This window comes from Sinocyclocheilus grahami, unplaced genomic scaffold (assembly GCF_001515645.1).
Source record: "Sinocyclocheilus grahami isolate Dianchi unplaced genomic scaffold, SAMN03320097.WGS_v1.1 scaffold105.1, whole genome shotgun sequence".
NCBI classification, from domain to species: domain Eukaryota; kingdom Metazoa; phylum Chordata; class Actinopteri; order Cypriniformes; family Cyprinidae; genus Sinocyclocheilus; species Sinocyclocheilus grahami.
In genome coordinates, this window is record NW_015505284.1 from 1,570,953 (window position 1) to 1,598,431 (window position 27,479).

Genomic DNA, 27,479 nt, shown 5'->3' on the forward strand with positions numbered 1-27,479 from the left:
TCTATTGCAGGAAAGTTCATTCCCTTGGCAACCATTACAGCTCCATGATGCCCCACCACCAGCCACTGTTAACCAACCCAATGGCCATGTCAGCTCACCAGCCTATCAGCATAGGGATCGCTCATGTGGTGTGGCCACAGCCAGCTGCTAACAAGAGAAATAAACCATATTCAAACAGGTTAGTCCACACATCATATCCAGACACTCGGTTGATGTATGAAGGACTGGAAGTGCCACTTAAAATCCAAATTTGAAGTAACCAGATATCAAGTAATTAATTAAAACAGGTTATGAAATCACTGTACAGTATTACAAATAAATGCAAATTTTTAAAAACTGTAAATATGCAGTTGATTATAAAAAATAATGTGCTTAAATTGTTTATTGCATTGCACTGCATTTTTTTTTTTTTTTTTTAGATTTCAGGTTTACGACAAGACATTACTCTTATTAATCAATACATTGGTCAATTTGTAAGTTGTTTTGTTTGTTTGTTTTAATTGTATTTATTTCAAGTTTATTAAACTATGTAAGTTTGAATAAATAAATAAATAATTGCAATTGAGTAATGGGCATTGATCAGACAAATGGACATCTAAATTTTAAGTACAATGCAGAAATGGAAAATGCAAATTATGTTATTGAATGTTTCAAATATGATAGTGGATATATACATTTAGCTATACACTGCTTTTTAAACAAATTAGCACATTTTAAATGGAACTTTGCCCAAGTTATGCTTCCATATAAAATTAAGTATTATGATAAGATAATATATTATTTTCAATAATGTGTGTTTTCTATCATAATACTTAATAACACATTAGCCACTTTAATGGATTTAAAAATGAAGGTTTTTATTAGTATTTAAAAAATAAAAAGGAAATAATCACTACATTTTGACCAGTAAATTTGTTATTTTAAATGTTAAAAAATATAATTACATTCTCTTTTTTTACATAAAAAATGCCATTGAACATTTAGTCACAAAGCACTTAAATAACTTTTGACATGATGTTACTTTTTTTGACACACCTTTCACCCACAATACACTCTGTTTGCATCCATTACTCAGCATTCCAAACACATTTTTATTGGTTAATTTGTAAAGAAAATTAATACAGTTTATTTTTAAAATGTAAATATGGTAACTAAATAAACCTCTAAATATTCATAATACATCAATCAATAAATATATCAGCATTTCTTTACATAATCATTTTACAAGCAACTTTGCAATTAGCATTTCAAAGTTGAACACTTTTGTCTTTTGGTAAATGTCGGTGGAGATTTCAGTCACGAAACACACTTTAACAGCATTAAAGGCACAATATGTAATTTTCGCCTGGAGGGCACGTATTCAAAATAAACAAAGAGAAAAAAGGCGTAGTTTAATGACGCTGTGTCTGAGTGTGGATCACGGGGGTCGCCGTATCCATCAACACAGCCGATGCAATCCGACGGGACTCGGGCAGAAATCATGTTCATGGATGAGCTAATGATTTATTAACGTAGTAGAATGAAGCAGGGTGAGGCTGAAAGCCGTCGAAGCGAAACGAGGCAGCTGAACGAGCGTGACACACGGCTCAAAAGCAGCGGAGCTTTTATTATGCCACAGTCGACCGCTTCCGCTCCTTCCGCTCCTGCTTATGTGGGGTAAAAAGCAGCACTGTTTTATGAAACTATATACATTTGAAAGTTCTGTTATAATGCTACTCTGTGCGGTCGTCACCGGTCTATTAAACGCACTACATATTAAAGCGTCTTTGGTGTTTCCATGTTTTCTACAAAACAAAACCGGAAATCGAGGGGTTATGGCGTCATTGGCAGGCGACACAATGACACTATGGACACGGTCTGTGTCACTAGTTAAAATTGCTTGTTTCTCTGGATTTAAACATTCTTCGAAACATTTGGGATGATGTAAGTACACAAGTCAGCAAAATACATAACACTGTTCTTGTGGTTTTTGGATATTTTAATAAAAAAATCTTCCATATTGTGCCTTTATTCAAGAAGTCAGTTTATTGAACCGTCACTGAATTTATTTGTTTACTTTGTTATTTTCAAATACATTTTAATTGAAGTCACACACTTTGCCCTTCATATTGATAGACACTGCTTCTGCTTTTTTTTTTTTTTTTAAGTGTTATCAGCAAGCAACATCGGTTATTACGTTCTTTCCATGCCTACCTATGCTCATCTAATTCATCATTATCATCCCCACCAGAAGTAACAACTTCATGCACAGCTCCAATTCCCAAAACTCATCATGCCAGTCCCCAAAGATGGTAGACAGTGTCAAAAACACAGAGGAGGAGGCAGCGGATTGTGTAGTGGAGGCGGAGTCAGAGGCGGTGCCAGAGGAGGAGCCTGTGTGCTGTAAAGCAGAACCAGAGTATGAGGACTCAACTGTGTCTCCGAAGCAGAGACAGACCATTGTGATCGCCGACTCTCCGAGCCCTCCAGGCAGTATCATCAGTATCAGCAGTGGAACAGATGAGGAGGGGCCGGACACTCAAAAACATTCACTAGAGTGAGTTCACTTTCTGATATATGTCTGGATGTTTTAAAGAGAGAAAAAAATCCATCAGTATTTATTCACCCGTATGTTGCTCTCAAATTTATTTATTTAATGAAGCCAAAGATGGAAGCAAGATTTGAAGATTTTTCCTCACAAAAATGACTGGAAGCCAAATGTGTCCGTCTATGTTTGGCCATATTTTACATCTCCTTCAGTTTACAGTGTGACAAGGTGAAGAAGAGATAACAGATTTAAAAAAGAGAATTAAGTTATCTATAAAAGGTTTCAGCATTACGATACTGCACTACTTTAAATTTAGTAGACCTGAGCTGATTTTAATAAATTGGGGCTTAAGTTTTCATTATAAATCATTGGCGAGATGGCATTTCAGCTGAACTGTATATGTGATAAATGGCTTGTAAAGGCAGTATATGTATAATGTACAATAAAATGGCCATTCAATTTAAGCGGAATATTGCCCTATAAAGTTAAAAAGTTCAATTTGAAGTTAAAAGGTGCATTTCTGTCACTGATGTGAACTAACCACCACACAAAATATAAAGAGCTTCCGGAGTCAACTGTCCAAAACGGGCCTAAACCAGTCAATGTACCAGCACAAAAACACACTCGGCTAAAAATCACAGTAAATATTGACTTTTTTGTCAATGTTGCACACCCTTGAAAGGCAGTGTTTAAAAAGTATACACATTTTGTTTCAGGTGCAAGGGTAGCACGGAGTGTGAGGCATGTCAGAGCACACTGAATATGGAGCGTGTGTGTTCCCTTAGCAGTCCCGATTCAACCCTTAGCACCAGTTCATCTGCTTCAGAACAGTCCAGCGCCTCCCCCTGCAAGAGACCCAACAGGTTTGACCTTCATACATGCACATATTTACTAGTAGTCTGAGGACTTAAGGCCTGTTCACACTATGACCAATATTGGTGTGATATATGAATGGCTGTTCAAACGGACACAAACATTTGCATGCCATCAGTGTAATTTTTTTAAGCATTATTCTAGTGGTGTGATCTCTTTTCCATCACACTGCAAAGAAAACTGGTCAACCAAAAGGATTTGTGCTTTTGGTCACATTCCCAGAGCTGCTGCTGTTACTTAATACTGCAACTTGGTGGTGCTCAGGAACAGACTTTTTGCTAAGCAACGGTAAATAGCAAAGAAATAATTCAGAAGTGGCTCCCCTTCTCTGTCCTCTTGTATTTGGTGTTGTTTCATAAACACCAATCAAATCTGAATGGCTGGTTGAAAACATGTAATACTAATTGACTTATTTTCTTCTCTGAGACAAGTGGATTCTAGAAATGAAAAGTTACGTAGTGCTTTGTGTACACTGGCGTAACCAATGTATTTTTGCTTTTTCATTTAGCCCGTATGCAGTTGAACAGAAAAAATGCTTCTACTCTGTTTATATAAAGCTTTATAATTTACCATTGCTAACCAAATCTACATAAAAGAAAACTTTTTTAAATAGTAAAATCAACAACCCTCAATTTTAATGCTAAACTTTTTATGCTAAACTTTGTTCTCAAGATACTTCACTAACTTGAACATGTAAAAATATGCAATAGAATTGACCATATGACAATCAATTCATTGTTGCATACTGCATAGTTTTACATACCTGTTATATATATATATATATATATATATATATATAAAAACATATAAAAGTATATATTTATATGTATACACTGCCATTAAAATGTTTGGGATAAGTACGATTTTTAAAGTTTTTAAAGAAGTTTCTTATGCTCATCAAGGCTGTATCTATTGGATCGAAAATACAGAACAAAATGGTAATTTTATGAAATATTCATATATATAAAGATAATAATATATTTATTTATTATTTTTTTTCCCAGGATTGTTTGATAAATAAAACAGTTAAAAAGGACAGTGTTTACTCAAAATAGACATTTTGTTACAATATACACTACTATTCAGAAGTTTGGGGTCAGCATTTTTTTTGCGTTTATAAATTAATACTTTTATTCAACAAGGATGTGTTAAATGGATAAAAAAGTGATTTTAAAGACTTACATTGTTAGAAATTTTTTTTATTTTGAATAAATGCTGTTCTTTTTAACTTTTTATTAAACAAAGAATCAAAGAAAAAAGTATCACAGGTTCCAAAAAAATATTAAGCAGAACAGCAGTTTCAACACTGATAATAATCCAGCATATTAGAATGATTTTTGTAGGATCATGTGACACTGAAGGCTGGAGTTATGGCTGATGAAAATTCATTGTTGCGTCACAGAAATAAATTATATTTTAAAATATATTAAAATAGGAAACCAGTATTAGAAATTGCAATAATATTTCACAAAATTACGGTTTCTTCTGTATTTTTGATTTTAAAAAAATCTTACTGATCCCAAACTTTTGAATGGCAGTGAGTATATAAACACACACACAAATAAAAAAAAAGGTATGTAGTGTTCTATTCCAAGCACTCTTTTTCAGCGAGTATGTTTGTGTGTGCTATGAGTGTCTGAGTACTATTTATTTGATCTTTGTTCAGTATGTCAGAAGATGAGCGTGAGAGTGGATGTGATACGGTAGACGGCTCGCCCGCGTCTGTGTCATCCTGTCGAGCTGACAGCCCCTTCCTGGAGGCCACCTATATCAATGACAACAACCAGAACTGCAAAGCCAATGGAACCACACAGGCTGAGTCTACCAAGCTGCCTGTCCGCACCATGGTGGTGCCGCCCATGCGGGTTCAGAATAATAAGCCGATGGGCCGCACAGGTAACAAATCTAATGTATAATGTATATAAAACTAATGAATATTTTCAGGATTGAGAATTGAGGAAAAATGTGCATGTCCAAAACTGAAATTACACCTTGCATATTATTTAAAGGCCAGTATATGGTATTATAATCTTAAACTTTAAATTTGTTTAAATTTAAATTAGTTTTAGGGCTGCCCTTTACTAAAGATTTTTCTGGTCGACTAGTAGTCGTTCGTTTTAAGCATTAGTCGACTAATCGAACATTTATTAATAACCCATTTAAATCATTATAATGAGCCTTCAATTGCCTACATAGCTTAATAATCACTAAAGCACACGCATGAAGCTTGCCACAGCGCACTTCAGGAAGCTAATGATTATGAATGTGTCAGGGAAAACCAGTAAGGAGGCTGCATTAACATTTTAATAATGTATTGATACACTAGTGCTTTCTTTGTTTTCAGCATAAGAGATAAAGTCGGCGACACTGACTCTTCATCTCTACAGTAGTGGATGCTCCCGTATGCATGTTTCACACGGATTACATAACTGGAGAATATTTGTTTTCCATTTGAATTGGTTCATTTGAAAGTAGACATTTCGCTCTCTATAGATATATTTTTCATGTCTGTAAGGCAAATATACACAGAGTTTCTGAGTTTCGCGCTCAGGTTCACAGAGACCAAGACGGCAGAAAGCGCATCCTGTTTGCTTGAATTATTTTACAAAAGCACAATGTTTCGTTGATATTGTGAGTGCACACAAATAAACGTAGAGACTTTACAGTTTCGAAAGATATATTACTCTTATCTGTATGACCGACAATGAGGGCAAGAGCAAGTGTCCACACTGGCGCCTCCATCTGTCCTGCAATGAGCGCTACTGTTCAGCTTCCTCACTCTGCAGACATTTGAATAGCGCACATTTTTCTAGGTTAACATTAGATTGAGCGGCCATGTAAAGTTTTTACTACTTGCATATTTCGGATAAGCCATTTTTGAGGTCGATGAATGATGGCGAGCATTTGGATGTCCAGCCCGTATTACCACAAAGACCAGCCATTAAAGATCTGTCCATCACCGACTGCATGACTTCACCTGTTTTTTTTTTCCTGCGACTAATAAAACTTAACGATTAGTCGACTATTAGGGGGCAGCCCTAATTAGTTTAACTTCAAATTCAACTTCTATTTTCAAATACCAGGTTTACTCCAAACTAATGTATTTGATCTAAGTACAAGAAAACAGAGCAATGCTAACTATTTGATTTGCCGATTTAAAAAAAAAAAAATTTTTGTTGTAATGAACTTAAGTCATTTTTCCATCTGTTGTTCTGAATCCCTTTTGCAAGAAGTTTAAACGTATCAAGCACAATTTCATGAGGCATCTAAGGAGTGTTGCCTAAGTTTGCCTGCTCTTTCCATCATCTACTTATAGAGCCATCATGCCCCCCCAAAGGCCGCAATGGTTCCAACAGACAGCCGCCCTACTCAACGTTACTGGTGAATCGCCAACAGAAGACAGCACAGGCTTTCGCGCCCCTGCAGCCCTCTCAACAGCAATTCCCCTTTAGACAGGTCAGTTCCGTGTCATTTGATGGGTTGTTGTATAGTCAGCTAGATATTAAGATACTACTACTACAACGTACTAATGCAACTAATAAATATATTAGAAGTAAAAAGTAAATAAATAAAAAGAAGCTGAGATGTGTGAATAAAAAAGTGTTCAAAAATTATTGATGCCTTTTCACAGTGAACATGAATTTTGCCACAGATTTTACCACCACATTTAAGTAGAAGCACAGTAAACAATATGAAAATAAAAAATAATTAAATTACATTAATAATTATTTAAAAACATATTTAGGGATTTACGATATTATCAGAACGCTATCGGAATTGGCCGATAAAGGCTTAAAATGTGAACATCGGCATTGGCTGATTTGAAAAAAAAAAATGCTGATATGCCTTGCTGATAAGACGGATAGCTCATAGACGGATGTGCTCAGGGTGTGATAGTGATAAGATCACGTCAGCAGAGTGGTCATTTGCCTGAATGATGATTCGATTCGAGAACAACACATCCAGTGTGCGAGAGAGTCAAAAGTTACTAGCGTGCAGTAGCAACAGCAGCAGCCTCCCCCATCCTGTAAGGCGTTTTATTTACTTAGGGGGCGCTGTTGGCCTAGTTGTAATAAAATAAAAGTAAAATACACAAATATCATTAAGATACTTGTGTTTCTGAATAAAGCAGTATCAATGTCATAAAATCACGAGTCTGTTTTGAATTAAAGGTCAGAAGCTATAGCAGAGGTGGCGAACTCCGGTCCTGGAGAGCCGCAGCCCTGCAGAGTTCAGCTCCAACCCTAATTAAAACTCACCTGCCTGTAGCTTCCTAGTAACCGTTCAGACCTTGATTAGCTTGTTCAGGTGTGTTTGATTAGGGTTGAAGCGAAACTCTGCAGTGCTGCGGCTCTCCAGGACTGACGTTCGCCACCCCTGAGCTATAGCTTACATTAATAAAAATCACAAACATTAATTAATTTACTATATACAGATTTATTGAGTAATATATTTTTTTCAAATGAATTGTGAAAACGTAAATATAGGTTTTTAGAATTTTTAGTTATTTTGCTTTAGACCATCTATTAATGTTAAATCCACAAATAAAATGTTACAGTTTCAACTGCATCTGTCTGAGAAACAAAAAACAGCTGAGATTGATTTTATTACAGTTATTTTCATGGCTTTCAATGTACTCTCATTAAAAAAGAACTTTAAGTTTATTACTTCTAACAAATAAGTTTTTGCTCAAAACTAAGGAAAGTATATGTCAGTATCGGCATCGGCTATCGACCAAAATTATTTGAAAAATATCGGCATATCGGCAAAAATCTAATAACGTGCATCCCTAACATTATTAAATTTAATCTTTAGCAAATTCCAAATTGAATACCCTTTCTTTATATACTGTACATTTTTAAAATAATTGATCGCCTCTTGCGTTTTTTGGAATAAACTGATTGGTTTGTGCTCTAGGTCCAGCATTATGGGTCGTCCCACCAGGAGTGGAACGGCAACTACAGCCACCGCCGGCCTCAAGCGTTCATCCCGCCCACCATTCATGGCCACACATTCACACTGCCTCATGGCAGTCCCACCCACACAGCCCACCCTTCTCAAACACACCTGGGTGTTCACCCTCACACCCAGCCGACTTTACTGTCCTACCCCCCTTCAGGGCCCCTAGTGACAAATGCCTCAATGGCCCACCTCTTGGCTTCACCTGGGGCGACACGGAATCACGTCTTTCAGCCGGCTTATGGCCTCTCCCATCCGGCTGGACACCTTGTGCACCAGGTCACTGTGGGTCTCAGCCGCCTCTTGCCCTCTCCAACTCTCCACCCTCAAGGCCAATTCAAGCCTCTGTTCCCCCCACACTCCTTCATCGCATCACCTGCATATGCAGGCTTCCCGCTTAGTCCCACCAAACTAAACCAGTACCCGTACATCTGAGACTCGCTCTGCAACCCTCTGGAGGGCCGCCGACACGGACGTAACATCGGGCTCTCTGTAGAAGCCACATACAACCTGGTTCTCGCACCTAAAGCCATGGCGCAAGAGAGAAAGAAAGTAGTTTCTTTGAATCACGTAGACTTAATTGAGTGCAATTAAAATTAGCTTTAAAAGAGGAAAGGTTTGGAAAGTCTTTAGCAAGTAGGTAAAGAAAGCGCACGGTTGAGAAGCAAGCGATTGGATAAATAATAAAAAATAAAAAAATGTTTTGCACATTTGATACATCACCTTATCGGATTTTCAGATCTTCAGATTTAAGCGCTCCTCTAATGAAAATCAACAACGGACAGTGTCCAAAATCATGTGATGGTCAACTTATTTTTATACATTGCCTTTACCTTGTATACAACACGTTTGTTTGTAAAGACAGCCCTGTATGTTGTTTACAACATAAAATGTGTCCACTTGCCGTGTTTTCTTGCGTTCCAAGTATTTGTACTTTTCTCTGCGTCTTTGGTGTCGTTTGGAATGGAGTCGTTCGTCACATGCTGCATGTGTTGCATGATGTTGATCAGAGAGAAGCTTGTAGGGGCTCTTGACGTGTCTAGAGGGTCACTGCATTGTTGTCCCCAGCCATAGTGCCTTATATATCGGCAGTCTTTCGTGTTCTACTACACTATCTCTCTGTGTGTATATACAATGTGTTTGTGTGTGTATGTGTCCTGGACTGCAGCAGTTGCAATTCAAATCAGTCCGTGCATTCTTTGTGTGTGCGTGTGTATATGTATTACGTATATATACACACTGGTGTATTATTTCATGCATAGATTGGCATCAATGTACTGCATTGCACAAACTGCAGTGCTTATTTTTGGATCCAATGTATATTTGAGATGTAGTGAGTTAATGTTTGCGTTATTTCTTCGGAAGACGGCATGCTTTTGCTGCTGCAAACGCTTGCTGTTGGATTTGTTCTGATTCTCATTTTTTTCGTTATCTTAAATGAACTAGTTGTGTAGAGGATACAATGAATTTCTATTCAGAAAAATCGACAAAACTAACAGTATTTGTACTGTTTAGTAAAACTGCAATACAATCTATATAGTTTGTTTTTCTTTTTGTCTGTGGATTTAGTTCTTTGGGTTTGTGTGTGTTTGTGTTTGCTGTGGTGGGCATGGCTTCGACTAGATGAAGACACAAATGCAAATATCGGTCTTTGATTCAGGGTCATGGATTCATCTTAGCCTGAGCAGACCATGCAGTATTTGATGTATAGACACATATGAGTATATATCTAATAGAGCTAGTTTATTTAGTGCTGAAGCTTGACACGGTGTGTTTTAAGGTGTGCAATTCTCATTTATGCATGTGTGAATCGATTTTTTTTCTTAATTATATCATTATATCATGTTGAAAGCTTGTTGGTGTCAACTGCATTTTATACATTCCGTCAGGGAGAAATAAATATATATGTGTGTGTGTATATATATATATATATATATATATATATATATTGCAGTGTGCATTTTTGTTTTCAGTTTGTTCTGCTTGGTTTGTGTGTTTTTGCCTCTCAAATGAAGTTGTTTGTGCATCACCAAAGACTGTAATTTGAAGGCTGTGTTCCAAACCTAGTGATCTGCCTAAGCAGGCACTATTTCAAGGCATCATAGTTACTCTCCTGATGCAAAAGCTCTCTGAGATTCTCTTTAATGGAAAGATATCATCCTCCGCTGCTCTAACATTGGAAAAGCATCATGTGTGCCTCGTAAACCAATCACATTATAGCCTTGATGTCACTAAACCACTGTCAATCATGTTTGCAGACATGGCATGAAAAGTGCCGTAAAAGGAAATCCTACTGTTGAAAAAAACAGCATATGCCGGTTAGGTATGTTTTGAAGCTGGTGTCCTTTGCTGGTTTAAGCTGGTCCTTTGCTGGTTTAAGCTGGTCCTTTGCTGGTTTATGCTGGTCATTTGCTGGTTTATGCTGGTCATGTGCTGGTCTTAAGCTGGTCGGACCAGTTTAGGACCAGCAAAGGACCAGCATAAACCAGCTCAAACCAGCATCCCAGCTTCAAAACATACCTAACCAGGTACCTAAACATACCTATTATGCTGTTTTTTTTCAACAGGGCTGTCACAAAATTGTTGGTGGCTTCTGTTATAAAACGGCACATTTTTGCTAGAAACTGTGGATTCATTAGTAAGATTAACAAATTAAACAAAGTCCATTAAAATAGTTCAGTTTGATTAAAAATGTACTATTTTACCCAGTATTTCTGTGATAGCTTAGCTTAGCAACATGCTAACATTACACTATTGAAATGAACTGTGGGCCTAGCCTATTCACAAGTCATTTGTATGACTTATAGAGAGTTACTGCATATGTAAAACTTACTATATCGGCTGTGTATGAAGGCAGTAGACAGCAAAGCAGCTCGTTAGGTTTTGGAACAGAGCCATTTCTCTGAGCAAGGTAGCTACTCTTTCTGCATAGACCTCACGTATACTTGTAGTAATTATAGTCATGGGGTAAATTTCTAAAAGTATTTAAAAAATGGCTGAGGTTATGTTTAGCTTTTTGAACAAGTAATAAGTCGTATCATCTATCTTGAATGTATCATAGACAAGCTGCTATATATTGATTGCCACTTCAGATAGCTGTGAAATTAGATTAGACTAGTTCATATCTGCATTCGTTTATTTGTATGGGTCTCTCTGATTGCCTAAACTAGAAGTGGATTTTGATTTTGAGTAAATTTTTAGCTTCAATGTTTGGAGTGTCATTGTAACTACTGTATTGCTGATATTGGACATTTAGAATTGTTTTTCTTTTTTTCAAATCAGTATTGTATCTTCATAGCTGTTCTGGCTCATCACTGCATATTGATGGATGTGTTTGTGTAACTTAATTTTTGTTTACCTGCTTATCTGTATATTAACGTTTACCTGCGTATCTGTTTTTGACTTGTAATAGCTTGCAGGATTGATTTAACTTTATCCAAATGAACAGTTATTCTGCAGTGTTTCAGAAATACAAACATCGCTATTTTCGTTAAGGTTTTTTTTTTTTTTTCCTCCTATTTCTTTTCTCGGTTAATATGATAATCAACCCCATAACCTCATACCACTGAGCACTTATTAAAACGCTAGTGTGCAGTACACATGGCCATGTTTTGATATACAGTGTTGTGATTAAATGAATTTAGTGTCCAACTGAATTGTGATTTTATTAATGTTTGTTATTTGAAATTTGAGAACATGTTTTTAACAAATGATCACTGATGTCAGCTGGTATGTTATATTCGTGTCTGGTCTGGTCATGTCTTTTTTTCTTTTTTTTGTGAGTAGTGTAAGCAACACTGTGTGTGCCTTGATTGAGATATTGGTAATGACACATTCACTTTGCAAAAACAAGTATTCGGCTCACCCACTGACCAGACCAAATATAAGAAAGAGCAAACAGTATAACTTTCCATTCCAGGGATCGAAATGGTTATATACACTTTTAAATAAATAAATAATCATATATGCATTCATTTGAGTTAATAATCACTAATATATGTCTATTTAATCTTAACCAGCTAATTCTAACATTTGTGACATTGTAATTTCAATCTTTGCATAAAGAATGTAATATATTGCACCCTGTGCATGTTTCGATCCCTGTGAAATGGCATTCACCAGCATTTAGCCTGAATACATCCAGTGTCAATATAGAAAAGACTGTACTCGACACTTTCAGTATTTATTGTATGTTCATATTTAAACAAATTCAAGTTGATATGGATGATTTCTGTTGAACTTTTTTTCTATTAACAGCATTCAATAAACATTAATGCCACCGTTTTAATGACATTCATTGCTTTTATGCATTTTTTAAATAATTATCATTTTGGAAGTAATGTATTGGCAAAATTACAGCCGTTTTTTTTTTTGGTGAATTATTTGACCTAAAATATTTACCATTCAACCCGAAATTGGTTTCCCGGTCCATGTTATGTGCTTTGTAATCCGTGTATACAAGTTTCATGGTTTATAGCATATTTTACAATCTATCAAATAAGTTATTTCACACTGCAAGTTATGGATTTCATGTTTCAATTACTTGGTTAATTAAGAGTTTTAAATTTCACTGTTTTGATATTTGTAGACTTGTATGGCTTTTTTGTTTAGGGTTTTGTTTCATTTGCTTATTTGATTTGATTTGATGCTACTTTAGTTTGTCACATAGCACTTGCACTGTGCAATATTTAACAGTATGAGGACTGGGTAAATGTAACCCTTTGGATATAATATCTTTACAGAGTGTAATTGATGTTTCCTCTCTAGTTCTCAGTGAATAAAGATGTGACCAAGCCTTCTTTACTTAGTCACATTAAACAGAATTTCCAGGTGACTTTTGGTGAGTGAATAAGAATTCATGGTGTTTTGTTGTCAAGGTTCACTTTGAATACAAAAGAAAAATAAAGCAGAATAAAATGTATTGTTGCAACCCTTTCTAATTGTATTACTTATGGAAACAATATATGGCAGGTATCTTTGTATCTTTGCAGTACATAACATGAGATGTTCATCTTTCAAAATGTGTAATCTTTGGTCTGTCCGTCTATCTATCTATGCACACTCACAACTGTGCTTCAATGCGCAACAGGTAAAACATTTGAAATTATGATTCTTATGTTTTTGAAAGACATCTCATGTTCACCAGTGCACAAAAGTTTGATAAAAAAAATACATTAAAACAGCATTTTTATGAAGTATTAACTTTAAATTTACTTTATCATTCTAATATGCTGATTTGTTGTATACATACATGTACACATAAATACATCTCTCTCTCTCTCTCTCTCGCTCTATATATATATATATATATATATATATATATATACATTTTGTTTTGTTTTTTACTTTATATTTATGTGGAAACCATGATGCTTTTTTTGAGAAATGGACATAATTTAGAATTAGAAATCTTTTGTAAAATTATAAATGTATTCACTAAATGTAATGCATCTTTGCTGTATATATATGTATATTCATACGTATATGTGACCCTGGACCACAAAACCAGTCTTAAGTTGCTGGGGTATATTTATATTGGGGTATATTTAACTTAAAGACTTCAGTCTGTGTGCATTGAATTTATTTAATACACGAGTTTCACAATTTGAGTTGAATTAATGAAATAAATGAACTTTTCCATGACATTCTAATTTATTGAGATGCACCTGTATGTGTGTGTGTATATATATATATCTGTATCAGGACATAATAAAAATCATCTGCTCCTTGCCAGGTCTTCAAATTTGGACAATTAAACCTCAGAGGAATAAAAACACATGGCATATCACACCGGGCCACTATTTATTTAGCCCTGCCAAGGACCAGATGATTTTTTAATAAGTCCCCTGATACGGAAAACCATGGAATTCAACAGGGTGTTCTTTCTTTTTCTAATGAATTATGTATCATGAATTATGTATATTATGTATATATATAAATACACCCACACGTACAGTTTATATTTTGAAAATATTTACATGTTTCTAAATGTATATGTTCAAATTCTTATATTTTATATTAATATATAAACATAGCATGTTTTTCTTAAAAATACACATGCATGTGTTTGTATTTATATATACATAAGTATACACATATATTATGTAAACAAAACTTTTAGTTTGGATGCGATTCATCGTTATATATAACATTCTGGCACCTGATTCAGTATAACTTTCAATGTGCTAAAACTTAACAGCTACTACAAAACGCCTACTCAAAGTAGCACCCATAGGATCTTTAATTTTGTAGCACCTTTGTTGTTGGGGATTATCTCCTGTTGCAAGAAGAACAGCTAATGAATTTACTTAATAAAAACGATTCAATGAAAGTGTGTATTCCTAATATTAGTATTATTACATAACCGTTTTTAAAAGCAAATATAGCCACTTGAGACACAGCTAAAAGAGCTTAGGCAGTCAGTCAGCATCCAGACCTGGAACAAAGTGTTTACATAGCGTTTTTTGTATGTTTGTTTTTATTAGAAACTGGTGGATTGTATTAGAAATCAGTCTAATAGTAATATTCTATACTGACCACTAGAGCACGCGCATGGTACAAAACGAATACAGCTCCAGCTTCCCTGCATGCGAGCACTCACAAGACTGCTGAACAACAGACAAAGAATTGCATGCATCCTTTCCAACATCCGATCACATTATGGGCGGTAAGGGGTTTGAGAAATAGATAAACCATTCAAAAATGCAGCCCCCTCTCGCTTCCCCTGTGTCGCAGTGATGGTGGACTTTGGGCATTTTCACGAATGCGGCTCTCCTCTGGCACTTGGAGCGGCGTGACCACCGCACGTCCCACTGACTCACGGATCTGAGCAGATGTCTGGTCCAGTACCGACACCGGGCCACCTCCTCTTCAAACGCAAATGGCTGGTCGTGTAGAGGGAACCTGGATAGATGTGCACAGATTGAGCATCCTGAGAGAGAGGAGGAGAAGATGCTCATGCACACATGCGTCTGGAGGGATGCGGAGCACTAAACTCTCATCTTTAGCAATATTCCTACTTTTGTTCCACAGCGCGCAGGCTTACGACGGTAAGGCGACATCTCATCTAGAAAGCTGGCGTCTTAAAATACTGTTTTCTCACGCAGCTTTTACATGAATGATTGAAACAATGATTTTGTTGAAAAGAAAAGCCTTGCACCTTTGCTGATTGCACATGCACTGAAAGTGATTTCATTGCATCTAAAAACACATAAAAGCAATGTTTTCATACAACCATAGGCCTCTACTCATATATTGAGACATTTTTGTATGTATTTTTGTATTGCATGTGTCAAATATGCAAAATGACTAGCCTACACACTACTTTGCCTTGACTTTTGTGTGTGTGTGTGTGAGATGTGATGAAGCGCACGTGAGTGTCCAGCAGTAACGCAGTGAAGTGTGTAGGCGCGCGCTGATTGATACTGCAGCTCTACACGAGAGATTGCAGCACTCTATTGTCTTTATAACACACCTAACACGCTTAAACCACATCTGTTTCCTGACATAACTGCACATGCATCATTTAATTGCATGAAATAACTAACATCACTATCCCAAAGCGTCTAATCTAGGGACTAATCATTTGTTGAGATCATATATTGCACACTAGGCGTCTTAAATCAACCGGTGCAAAGGAGCATTAAAACTGTCCACCGCAGCACGGTCTGATTTTAGATGCTGACTGAGGCTTGCTGGTCCTAAAAACGCTGGAAGAGCAACTGCAGAGATCTTGTTGTTGTTCTTCTACATTGTGAATGAATGTGGACTAAATGTCTCCACAGTTTAATGAAAGCTTAACATATTCATGCCAATTAAAATTAAAAGGAAGAAAAATATATTTAGTGCAGAATAAAAATAAAATAAGATTCAAAGGAAAGTCTCTGTGTGTGTGTCCAGTTGAGAAGTGAAGATTTGCTTTAACTGGGTCACTGTGCTGTGAGCGAGATAGATCAGTGTTTTGACCTGTTTGAATATTTCTCCCAAACATTTATAGCATGTTGGAGAGTGCGGGTTGGTTGGTACAGGATTTGGTGTTGGGTCATATTTTGGTGCGGTCACATACATTGTGTTCTCTTTACCTACACTCATTTAATTTATCAAGACATTAAAAAGTCAAAACCCGTCAAGATAAAATCAAATGAAATTTGGAGAAATTTAACATTATGTCACTTGCTCACCAGTGGATTCTCTGCAGTGAATGGGTGCCGTCAGAATGAGAGTTCAAACAGCTGATAAAAACATCACAATAATCCAAAGTAATCTACACAATCCTCTATCGACTCAAATCCACCAATTAATATCTTGTGAAGTTGATTTAATTTGTTATAATTATGATTTTTCAAAACAAGCAGTACAGCTCATTCCTTGAATTATTTCTGTGCAACCAGTTTTTCATTCATCTTAACTGAAAGTAAAGCAAATTCAAAACTGATAACCAATATGGATGGATGTGAATTGATTAGTAATGTGGTAAATAGTTGTTATATGCAAAGCAAATTGGGAAAATGAACATGAAAAGCCATAGTTCCATGGTTTACAAGCTAAAGATGTATTGACTATATATTTGTACTAGGGCTGTCAGTCGATTAATTTTTTTTTATCTAACTACATGATGTGTCGATTAATTAATCGAATTAATCGCAAATAACATTTGGCTGTGAAATTACCCCCAAAAGATTATTTAAAAGCTTATTTGCAAGCAATTTTTGTGTTAAATGAGAAAGTATTAAGTAGACATTACAAATAGTAACTTTAGAAAGAAATATTTTATTTGATTCAACGTGAAATTTACTACACATAAACGTTTAGACTTCAACGGCCTAACATAAACTATGGAACATAAAAGAAGAAAATTTGAGAAACATCTCAGGTTTTTTTGTTTTTTTTGTTACCAACATTCTTCAAAATACCTTCTTTTATGTTGCACAAAAGAAAATAAGTCATTCAGGGTTGAGTAAATGATGACATTTTTAAAGACCTTTAAAGTTTTTCCCCCCTTTTTTAATTAAATAATATTCTAAATAAGAAACTAAATCTGCCAGCAGGTGGCGATAAATGTCTTTAGGAGTTCAACGGCTGATTCATTCAGGAATGACTTAACGTTTGATTTGATTCACACGATTCGTTCAAAACACGGATTCATTCAGAAATTAAACACAGATGTGTTCCTCAGAGATGCACAACAATTCTGCTGTGGCTTTATTATAGGTAATATTTTTGTTGGCCAAACTGAGCAAAAACAGACAATATTGTGTTTAAAATATAACACAATATCAACTTCTTATTTACTGAACTGTTGAATAAAATTTGCTTGTGCTATTCGGGACAAACGTGTGAGATAAAAACTCATACAGGAGCATTTTCGCCCCAATATCTTGAATTTTATGGCATAACTGCATGTGTGAGATGATGTACAGGTCTGGAGGCGGGGCCAGTGCGTTAACTGCGTTAAAATATTTTAATTGCATTATTTTTACATAACTAATTAATTAAGTTAACACGTTAAACTGACAGCCCTACATGAACAGTGTTGGGCAAGTTACTTCCAAAATGTAATACATTATATATTACTAGTTACTGTCTTTTGAAAGTAATTAGTTACATTACAATATTACTGTCTCTGAATTGTAATGCGATACACTACTTTTGAGTTACTTTCACCAAAATATCCACAGAAGTATTATAAAATGCCAAAATGTAGTTTATTGCTGGCTGCTCATTCTACATCCAGTGGAGGGTAATGTGGTAGGTCTATATAGCATACAATTATAAAATCATATTTAGATGCCGGTATGTAGGTCTACATTAATGTTACGTTGTAGTTTAGGTTAAACACAGATAAGCACAAACCACATTATTACATTCATAAATAACACCGGTAAATAAAGCGAAGTGTTATAATGTATTTAAACACAATACCTAGCCTATAGGCTATTTTGAACGGTTTCAGAAGAAAATAATGAAAAATATAAGTTGCTAAACAAGCCAAAATTAGGCTAATTCAATGCGAAACTGAAAGCAAACGGCGTTCTCGCACAGCCTACCTCTCTCATTCGACATTAATCCAATTAAATGTGTCCATATTTCCGATGTATTTGAATGCTAAACTATTATTTATTATGTAAACCTGGCTTACTTAACGCGCTTAAAAAACATCCTCGTCACATGAGCAAATGTGTGTTTGGCCCGAGGCTGAATGGCACAAACTTTACTACGCAGTACGCAATATTTAAATTAACCAGTGTATCTATATGTTTGGTTGACTGACTGTATTTTATTCTGATAATGAACAGGCTGCAACATTTGCAATGATGTAGGCTATGTGTGTGCGTGAGGCGCCGGCGCAATCGAACAGTGGAAACAAACAAACAAACAAAAAATACTCTGTCATTTTTGGTCATACAGATCATTCGAGACTGCAATGTGTTTACTTTTATTTCTGTCATCTCGGTTTCCTTTCCGTGGACTTTTGTAGAGCGCCGCGCCATATAAATAGCCTGTGAACCAAACTCAGCATCATATCTCTGTCTTTTCCTTTTGTTTTGTTAATCTGTTAATTAGCCTATTTAAGTCAAATATTTTGCATATGCGTTCATTTTATATATAGACTATGATTTAATAAAAACAGATTTTGTTATTTTTAGTTCAACTTAATTTTTGTTGCTTGTCTGCACTCGTCCGCCGCCTTTTTCCCCCTCTTCTCCGACCCCGCAGTTTAGTGTTAGTGGCACCAGTCCAGTGTTTCCAGGTTTTACTCGTGCTATTTCTCGATGTTGAGAGTTTGGTGTCGCACATATCATAAATAGCCTGTGAACCAAACTCAGCATCATATCTCTGTCTTTTCCTTTTGTTTTGTTAATCTGTTAATTAGCCTGTTTAAGTCAAATATTTCGCATATGCGTTCATTTTATATATAGACTATGATTTAGTAAAAACGGATTTTGTTATTTTTAGTTAAACTTAATTTTTGTTGCTTGTCTGCACTCGTCCGCCGCCTTTTTCCCCCTCTTCTCCGACCCCGCAGTTTAGTGTTAGTGGCACCAGTCCAGTGTTTCCAGGTTTTACTCGTGCTATTTCTCGATGTTGAGAGTTTGGTGTCGCACATATTGCACCTGACTATGCATTCTTCTCATTTTCTCCGATGAACTGAAAATAACAGGAGTGTGTCCATCTCACAAATGTAGAATCCATCTCTGCAGTCATCTCAAACATCTAATTCCAGCAACAGAAGATAGACAAACTATTTTATCCGCAGAATTTTTTCTCTGGCGCTGTTTTGCGGTGTTTGTAAATTCACCACTTAATTTTGAGTTAAAATATGTTGTTGTATCTTGTTAGTTAAACTTAATTTTTGTTGCTTGTCTGCACTCGTCCGCCGCCTTTTTTTCCCTCTTCTCCGACCCCGCAGTTTAGTGTTAGTGGCACCAGTCCAGTGTTTTCCAGGTTTTACTCGTGCTATTTCTCGATGTTGAGAGTTTGGTGTCGCACATATTGCACCTGACTATGCATTCTTCTCCTTTTCTCCGATGAACTGAAAATAACAGGAGTGTGTCCATCTCACAAATGTAGAATCCATCTCTGCAGTCATCTCAAACATCTAATTCCAGCAACAGAAGATAGACAAACTATTTTATCCGCAGAATTTTTTCTCTGGCGCTGTTTTGCGGTGTTTGTAAATTCACCACTTAATTTTGAGTTAAAATATGTTGTTGTATCTTGCGTTACTGAGATTGTAACGAGTAATAATATTACCCAAATTTTATTAGTAATGCGTTATATTACTGCATTACAGCAAAAAGTAATATACTACTGTAATATTATTACTTTTTTAATGCGATACTCCCAACACTGTACATGAACTTATATAATTATTATAACATATAAGAACAGTGTTCTTGGGGGTTCACTAAAACCAGCTAACTAACAAGCACACAAACAAACAAACAGTTTGTGTAGCCTACGCTTCAGTACAATTCAGCCCGTGATTCAGCCCATTAATTTTTACAATAAAATTATGTACATTATGCTGTAAAATCCTGTGCAGAAATGTGCTACAATGTGGGATTTTGCAATTGTTGGATTCTCATAAGTCCTTGTATTTCATTATGTATGTTTACGTGGTGCATTTGGGGACTTAACTGGATAAGTAGTTTTCTATTTGGTGTATTATGGTCTTGATTCCCTTATGGAATCTTGGGCCTCATAGATGTTCATTTTTTAATGGCTTTTCTATTGATTATTAAAAGAGTAAGAGGTTCAAACTAATAACAGTACATAGCTGGAGAAACTGATAGACAACATTAAAGGGATAGTTTGTTCAAAAATGACAATTCATTTACTCGTCTTCATGTAGTTTCAATCCCATAAGACTTCCGTTCATCTTCTGAACTATATACACACGTTTTCATGCTTCTATACACTCTCTAGAGGTCTCTAAACTCATCCTTTCCAATCATTCTACTACTTGTCTGCTTGATCCTATTCCATCTCATCTCCTTCAAGCCATTTTTCCTGCCGTTGTACCTGCACTCACTCACATCATTAAAGGTGTCATATGATGTTGCTAAAAAGAACATTATTTTGTGTATTTGGTGTAATGAAATGTGTTTATGCGGTTTAAGGTTAAAAAACCACATTATTTTCCACATACTGTACATTATTGTTTCTCCTCTATGCCCCACCTTTCTGAAATGCGTCAATTTTCACAAAGCTCTTCAGTGTGAAAAGCGAGGTGTGCTGTGATTGGCCAGCTATCCAGTGCGTTGTGATTGGCCAAATACCTCAAGCGTGTGACGGAAATGTTACACCCCTAATCATACATGTGATGCCATGTCCCGGCCGGAGCGACAAGACAAAAACATTAAAACCCATTATAAACAAGGCATTTGTTGCATCCAGTGGGGACATAATTATGGATTATAATGCGTTGCATCGCGCCGCGTAAACATAAAACCATGTCTGCATTTGTGATCGGAGAAATGACAAACAACAAGTGCTACTCTACACTGCTCAAAACTCGCGTTTGAATCATCAGTGGCAAATCCTTTAAATGAAAACGTACTTACAGTCTGTGAGTCAGAACAGCCGGCATTGTAGTCTACTCTTCCAGGATCAGGAAACAGTCCTCCATAAAATGCGCTGCACACATCTGAATATTTGGGTTGAACTGTTCTGGAACAGTGTTGTAAAAACAACTTAACCACTGACTTCTAGTTGTGTCTTCTTTTGGAAGACCAAACGAAGTAGTTTCGCTTTCACAACGAAACACACGGCGGGCTAGAGTGAGCGGTGGCCGGCGGCCTAGAGTGAGGAATGGCCGGTGGGCTTGAGAATGGCATGGCCGGCAGGCTTGCGGCAACCACATGTGACGACCCCGGGCTGGACTTCGCTTCGTCCACGGTGAAAGCCGATCCGGCAATCCACAGCGCGAAGTTGATGTATTCCCTCAGCGACCAGCACGGATCGGCTCTAGGCATGACGAAGCGGATATCGTCCTCTTTTGGAAGGCTAAACAAAGTAGTTTCGCTTTCATAATGAAACACACAGCGTCTTGACATGGTGGCAGCAACAATACTACAGTGAGAATAAAAGTTACGCCTTCTTTCTTTGCGTGAACATTTGGGCGGCGTTATGCAAATCTTCCCACATTGTGACATAGACATGTGGGGGCGTGTTAGAATGAGCCGATTTAGGCAGGCGTGGCTGACTCTTAACTTTTATAAAGAATATCTCTTTGGATTTATGACTTTAGTCTTTGCAACTTTACAGATCTTCTTTATGCACCAAGATATTGTAACACTTCAAAGAGAAAGGAAAAATTGAAATCGCATCATATGACCCCTTTACCACATCCCTTCACACTGTTGTTTTTCCCTCAACATTTAAACAGGCTCGTATAACCCCACTTCTTAAGAAACCCACTCTTAACCCAACTCTTTTAGAGAACTACAGACCGGTTTCCCTTCTACCTTTCATTGCAAAAACACTTGAACGAGTTGTGTTCAACCAAGTCTCTGCCTTTTTCACACAGAACAACCTCCCGAACCAATCTGGCTTCCGAAGGGGACATTCGACCGAGACTGCCTTGCTCTCAGTTGTTGAAGCCCTAAGACTGGCAAGAGCGGCTTCCAAATCTTCTATACTTATCTTGCTGGATTTGTCCGCTGCTTTTGATACGGTGAACCACCAGATTCTCTTGTCAAACCTATTGGAAAATGGCATCTCAGGAACTGCACGCCAGTGGTTTGAGTCTTACCTCTCAGACAGGTCCTTCAAGGTATTTTGGAGAGGTGAGGTGTCCAAGTCGCAACATCTAGCTACTGGGGTGCCTCAGGGCTCAGTTCTTGGACCACTTCTCTTCTCTGTCTACATGGCATCACTAGGTTCTGTCATTCAGAAACATGGCTTTTCATATCACTGCTATGCTGATGACACTCTACCTCTCATTCAATCCTGATGTTCCGACGATAGCTGCTCGCATCTCAGTATGACGGACCATCACCTTCAACTCAACCTGGCTAAGACAGAACTGCTTGTGGTTTCAACAAACCCATCACTTTATCAAAATTTCACCATCCAGTTAGGCTCATCAACCATAACTCCTTCAAAAACAGATAGAAACCTTGGAGTTGTGATTGATGATAAGCTGAATTTCTCAGACCACATTGCTAAAACTGCAGATTTGCTTTATACAACATTAGGAAGATCAGACCATTTCTTACAAAACATGCAACACAACTCCTTGTTCAAGCTCTTGTTCTATCCAGACTGGCTATTGCAATGCTCTCTTGGCAGGTCTTCCAGCCACTTCTATCAAACCTCTACAATGAATCCAAAATGCCGCTGCAAGATTAATTTTTAATGAGCCAAAAAGAATGCACGTCACACCTCTGTTCATCAATTTGCACTGGCTACCAGTAGCTGCTCATATAAAATTCAAGGCATTAATGTTTGCCAACAAAACCACCACTGGCTTTGCACCCTTTTATCTAAATTCATTACTTCAGAGTTATGTGCCCTCTAGAAGCAAGTGAATGAAGCATTACTGTGCCATCTCAAAGAGGCACAAAATCACTGTGACGAGTGGGGCAGGGCCGAGAGCCGTGGGAACGGAGATATGCACGACACCGGTGCCACTCACCGGTCTCAAGTCCCATGGAGGAGCTCCGGAAGGATAAAAGGAGGAGTGACGACAATGCAAGACAAGAGAGGAACAGGCCTGGACTTTATTTTGTGTTTTGGTTCTGTTTGTGCGTGGCAGTTGTCCGTGAGGGGTTGTCGCGGTATTTTGTGTTTGTTTATTTTATTATTACATTTTTGTTTAAATGTTCGCCGGTTCCTGCCTCTTTCTTTCCATGACTACGAACTTTGTTACAATCACTTTCACTGACTTTTTCATTAACTGTTCCCTCCTGGTGGAATGACCTGCCGAACTCAATTCAAGCAGCTGAGTCCTTAACCATCTTCAAGAAACGACTAAAAACACATCTGTTCCATCTATATTTGACCCTCTAACTCTAGCATTTTCTATTTTATTTTAATTCTACTTTATCTATTTATTTTATTTTTTATTTAAAAAAAAAAACTAACACTAGCTTACTATTTTTTCTATTCTATCTACTTGTTTTTCTTTGTGTGTGTGTGTGTGTGTGTGTGTGTATATATATATATAAATACCTTGCTATGTGAACTGCGTTAGGCTAACCGAGACTTGTCATTTGCACTTACATATTGTTGCTCTTTTGTTAGTTTTGATTGCTTCTATTGTCCTCATTTGTAAGTCGCTTTGGATAAAAGTGTCTGCTAAATGACTAAATGTAAATGTAAATATAAAGTATATATAACATATATGTATATATTTTGAGGCTTCAAAAAGTATATAAAAGATATTGTAACAGTAATTAATAACCATAATATATTCATGTCATGCTGTAGAAAGGGTCCAAAATCATGCAGGAACAGGGTTTCACACAGCTATTTTCACACAGACATTTTAACTGAATTTAGGACTGGTGGTGGTGCTTTTTTGGTCATTCAGTGTTTCTGTAAAAAAAAAAAGATGGGAAAAGTACAAATAATATTGATAAGATGATGACGATAATAATAATAATAATAGTAATACGAATTCTACTAATAATAACAGTATAAAACTCACTATGGGTTAAGAGCTGCTGAATTCATGAATATTAATCAGGTTGTGTGCGTTCGCAGGGACACTAATAGGTGAGCACCAGCCAATGGGATTGCCGTTTGCGCATTAGTTCCGCCCACTACTGAAAAACCCGGCAGAATCTCTCACTCTCTCTCTGCTCTCACCAAAGCGACTGTTACACTAGAGGTTTTTAATAGCACAACTTGTGGTTGCCACAGTGGCTTTGCTGAGGGACCCATGCAGAAGGTTTCATTCAGTTATGTTCTCTTCACTTGATGAGCTGTGTGAAAGTCAATTATATATTATGCATGGGATGCGTGTCTGTTATTTGCTTATGATGATGCTCAGTTCTGATGGTGCATTTTAATGTGTTGTTGTTCATTGACTAATATAATGTGTGACTCTTGGTAGTGTGCCCATGTGTGGTGGGATCTCTGGTCGATAATTCACAAACAAATCATTTGAATCAAATCTCTTGTTCAGTTTGGTTCTTTTGAATCTGTCCAGCACTGTACACTACACTCCAGGTCATGTTTACTGAGATAACTCTTTTTAGTTCAGTGTAGCCTGTACTTAACGCTTTCACTGTTACAGTATAACTAACTCTGAACTCTGATTTGATAATAATAAAAATATATTTTACTATTATTGCAATTAAAACAATATCTACATACTTTTAAGCTTTTATAAACTTTATTGAAACTTTATAGTACACAAGAACCAGTGGTATTTCATGATGTCTTTGACAGGTCACCATATATAAAATGTAAGCTGGCCGTGGTTCTCTGGTGGATAATTCACAAACAAATCATTTGAATCAAATCTTTTGTTCAGTTTGGTTCTTTTGAATCTGTCCAGCACTGTACACTACACTCCAGGTAATTTTTACTGAGTTAACTTTTTTTCTGTACTTTATAAAATGTACCTCTAAATTCAATACAAAGTTACTTTACTTAGAATGAATGAGAATGCCTTCAGTGCAAAGGAAACCAGAGAGACTGACGTTGCCAATTGAGCTCAGTGAGAGCACTTTCTAGATGTCTTCATCAAAGCAATACATCTGCTTTCTGTATTGACATAAAACCCTTCTTCTCTGTCAAACCTCTACACAGATGGTTATAAACAGCACACTGTCCCTCGTGCCACTGCAGGGGTAAATCAGGTTACACGGCATGACCTGCCCTGACGATAATAATAATAATAATAGTAATACGAATTCTACTAATAATAACAGTATAAAACTCACTATGGGTTAAGAGCTGCTGAATTCATGAATATTAATCAGGTTGTGTGCGTTCGCAGGGACACTAATAGGTGAGCACCAGCCAATGGGATTGCCGTTTGCGCATTAGTTCCGCCCACTACTGAAAAACCCGGCAGAATCTCTCACTCTCTCTCTGCTCTCACCAAAGCGACTGTTACACTAGAGTTTACGGTATGTCCACATCCATTGAGGTAAACTGAAAAATAGCACAGATCGCTTGACGGAGAGTGAAATTCTGAAGCGCTCAGTCATAGTGTTCAGCGAGTGAAAATATATCTGTGCTAAATTATACGTAGATTCCAACTCACACACTGGCGAGTAAAAGCTGAGAATTTACCAGTATTAGCCATTGGCAATTATTAGACATAATTTAGTCGCACAGAGTGAAGATTTAGTCACGTATGCGAGTGATTTAATTGCAATGTAGAGGGTTGATTAAAAAAAAAAATAATAATTATACGCTTTCACTGTTACAGTATAACTAACTCTGAACTCTGATTTGATAATAATAAAAATATATTTTACTATTATTGCAATTAAAACAATATCTACATACTTTTAAGCTTTTATAAACTTTATTGAAACTTTATAGTACACAAGAACCAGTGGTATTTCATGATGTCTTTGACAGGTCACCATATATAAAATGTAAGCTGGCCGTGGTTCTCTGGTGGATAATTCACAAACAAATCATTTGAATCAAATCTTTTGTTCAGTTTGGTTCTTTTGAATCTGTCCAGCACTGTACACTACACTCCAGGTAATTTTTACTGAGTTAACTTTTTTTCTGTACTTTATAAAATGTACCTCTAAATTCAATACAAAGTTACTTTACTTAGAATGAATGAGAATGCCTTCAGTGCAAAGGAAACCAGAGAGACTGACGTTGCCAATTGAGCTCAGTGAGAGCACTTTCTAGATGTCTTCATCAAAGCAATACATCTGCTTTCTGTATTGACATAAAACCCTTCTTCTCTGTCAAACCTCTACACAGATGGTTATAAACAGCACACTGTCCCTCGTGCCACTGCAGGGGTAAATCAGGTTACACGGCATGACCTGCCCTGTGGCTCAAGAACATTTATCTTTCCCAAGACATTTGTGTTTCCCCAAAGTGCTGATGTACAATGCCCCTCATAAAATTCCAACTTTGCCCTTTCACTTAATGGATATAAACTGACAGAATCAGCAACATAGAACAGCGACATAAGTGATAAATCTATATTATTGTTATGGGGGACTGGTGCAATAATCCCTGGCTGAATAGGGCAGAGATCCAAATCACTCTTATTAAAAAGACGAGTAAATCACAATTAGTGATAAACTGATATTTCAGTCAGACAGATTTGTCTGATCTTTGGCCATCTTGACATTATCAGACTAAGGGGATAACCATGTCCAGTTGACAGAAGTATTAGTTTTAATATTTATGTCATGACAACTCTCTGAAAGGTTAGTGTGGTAATATACATGGCAATGTTAATGTGTTTGGTCTTGGCGGAATAGATCTGCAGCGCTGCTGCTGCAGCAGAGCAAGTACTGAAACTTACTACTGGCAGTACATCCACAGACATTCTGCTGTGATCGTGTAAGAAATACTGCTGATGCACACATAACATATATGAAATAACCCCCATATATAACATACACAAAATAACCCCATAGCATCTATACAGGTGGGGCTGGGGAAGGTTGAGGGTTTC

General features: G+C 36.7%; 2 protein-coding genes across 2 annotated transcripts in view; both read left to right on the plus strand.

Annotated features, from left to right (window-relative positions):
- The window catches only part of LOC107588537 (homeodomain-interacting protein kinase 3-like), a 51,864-nt gene extending 41,608 nt beyond the window's left edge, over window positions 1–10,256 (plus strand). The window contains exons 9-14 of the mRNA XM_016276674.1: window positions 11–178; window positions 2,231–2,536; window positions 3,244–3,390; window positions 5,067–5,296; window positions 6,717–6,856; window positions 8,318–10,256. Of these exons, the coding sequence (XP_016132160.1) occupies window positions 11–178; window positions 2,231–2,536; window positions 3,244–3,390; window positions 5,067–5,296; window positions 6,717–6,856; window positions 8,318–8,794 (1,468 nt within the window). The 3' untranslated portion in view covers window positions 8,795–10,256. The remainder of the gene's footprint in view (window positions 1–10; window positions 179–2,230; window positions 2,537–3,243; window positions 3,391–5,066; window positions 5,297–6,716; window positions 6,857–8,317) is intronic.
- Window positions 10,257–15,033: 4,777 nt separating this feature from the next.
- LOC107588551 (uncharacterized) overlaps window positions 15,034–27,479 on the plus strand; it is a 92,143-nt gene continuing 79,697 nt past the window's right edge. Inside the window, exon 1 of the mRNA XM_016276687.1 lies at window positions 15,034–15,408. Within this exon, the coding sequence (XP_016132173.1) occupies window positions 15,240–15,408 (169 nt within the window). The 5' untranslated portion in view covers window positions 15,034–15,239. The remainder of the gene's footprint in view (window positions 15,409–27,479) is intronic.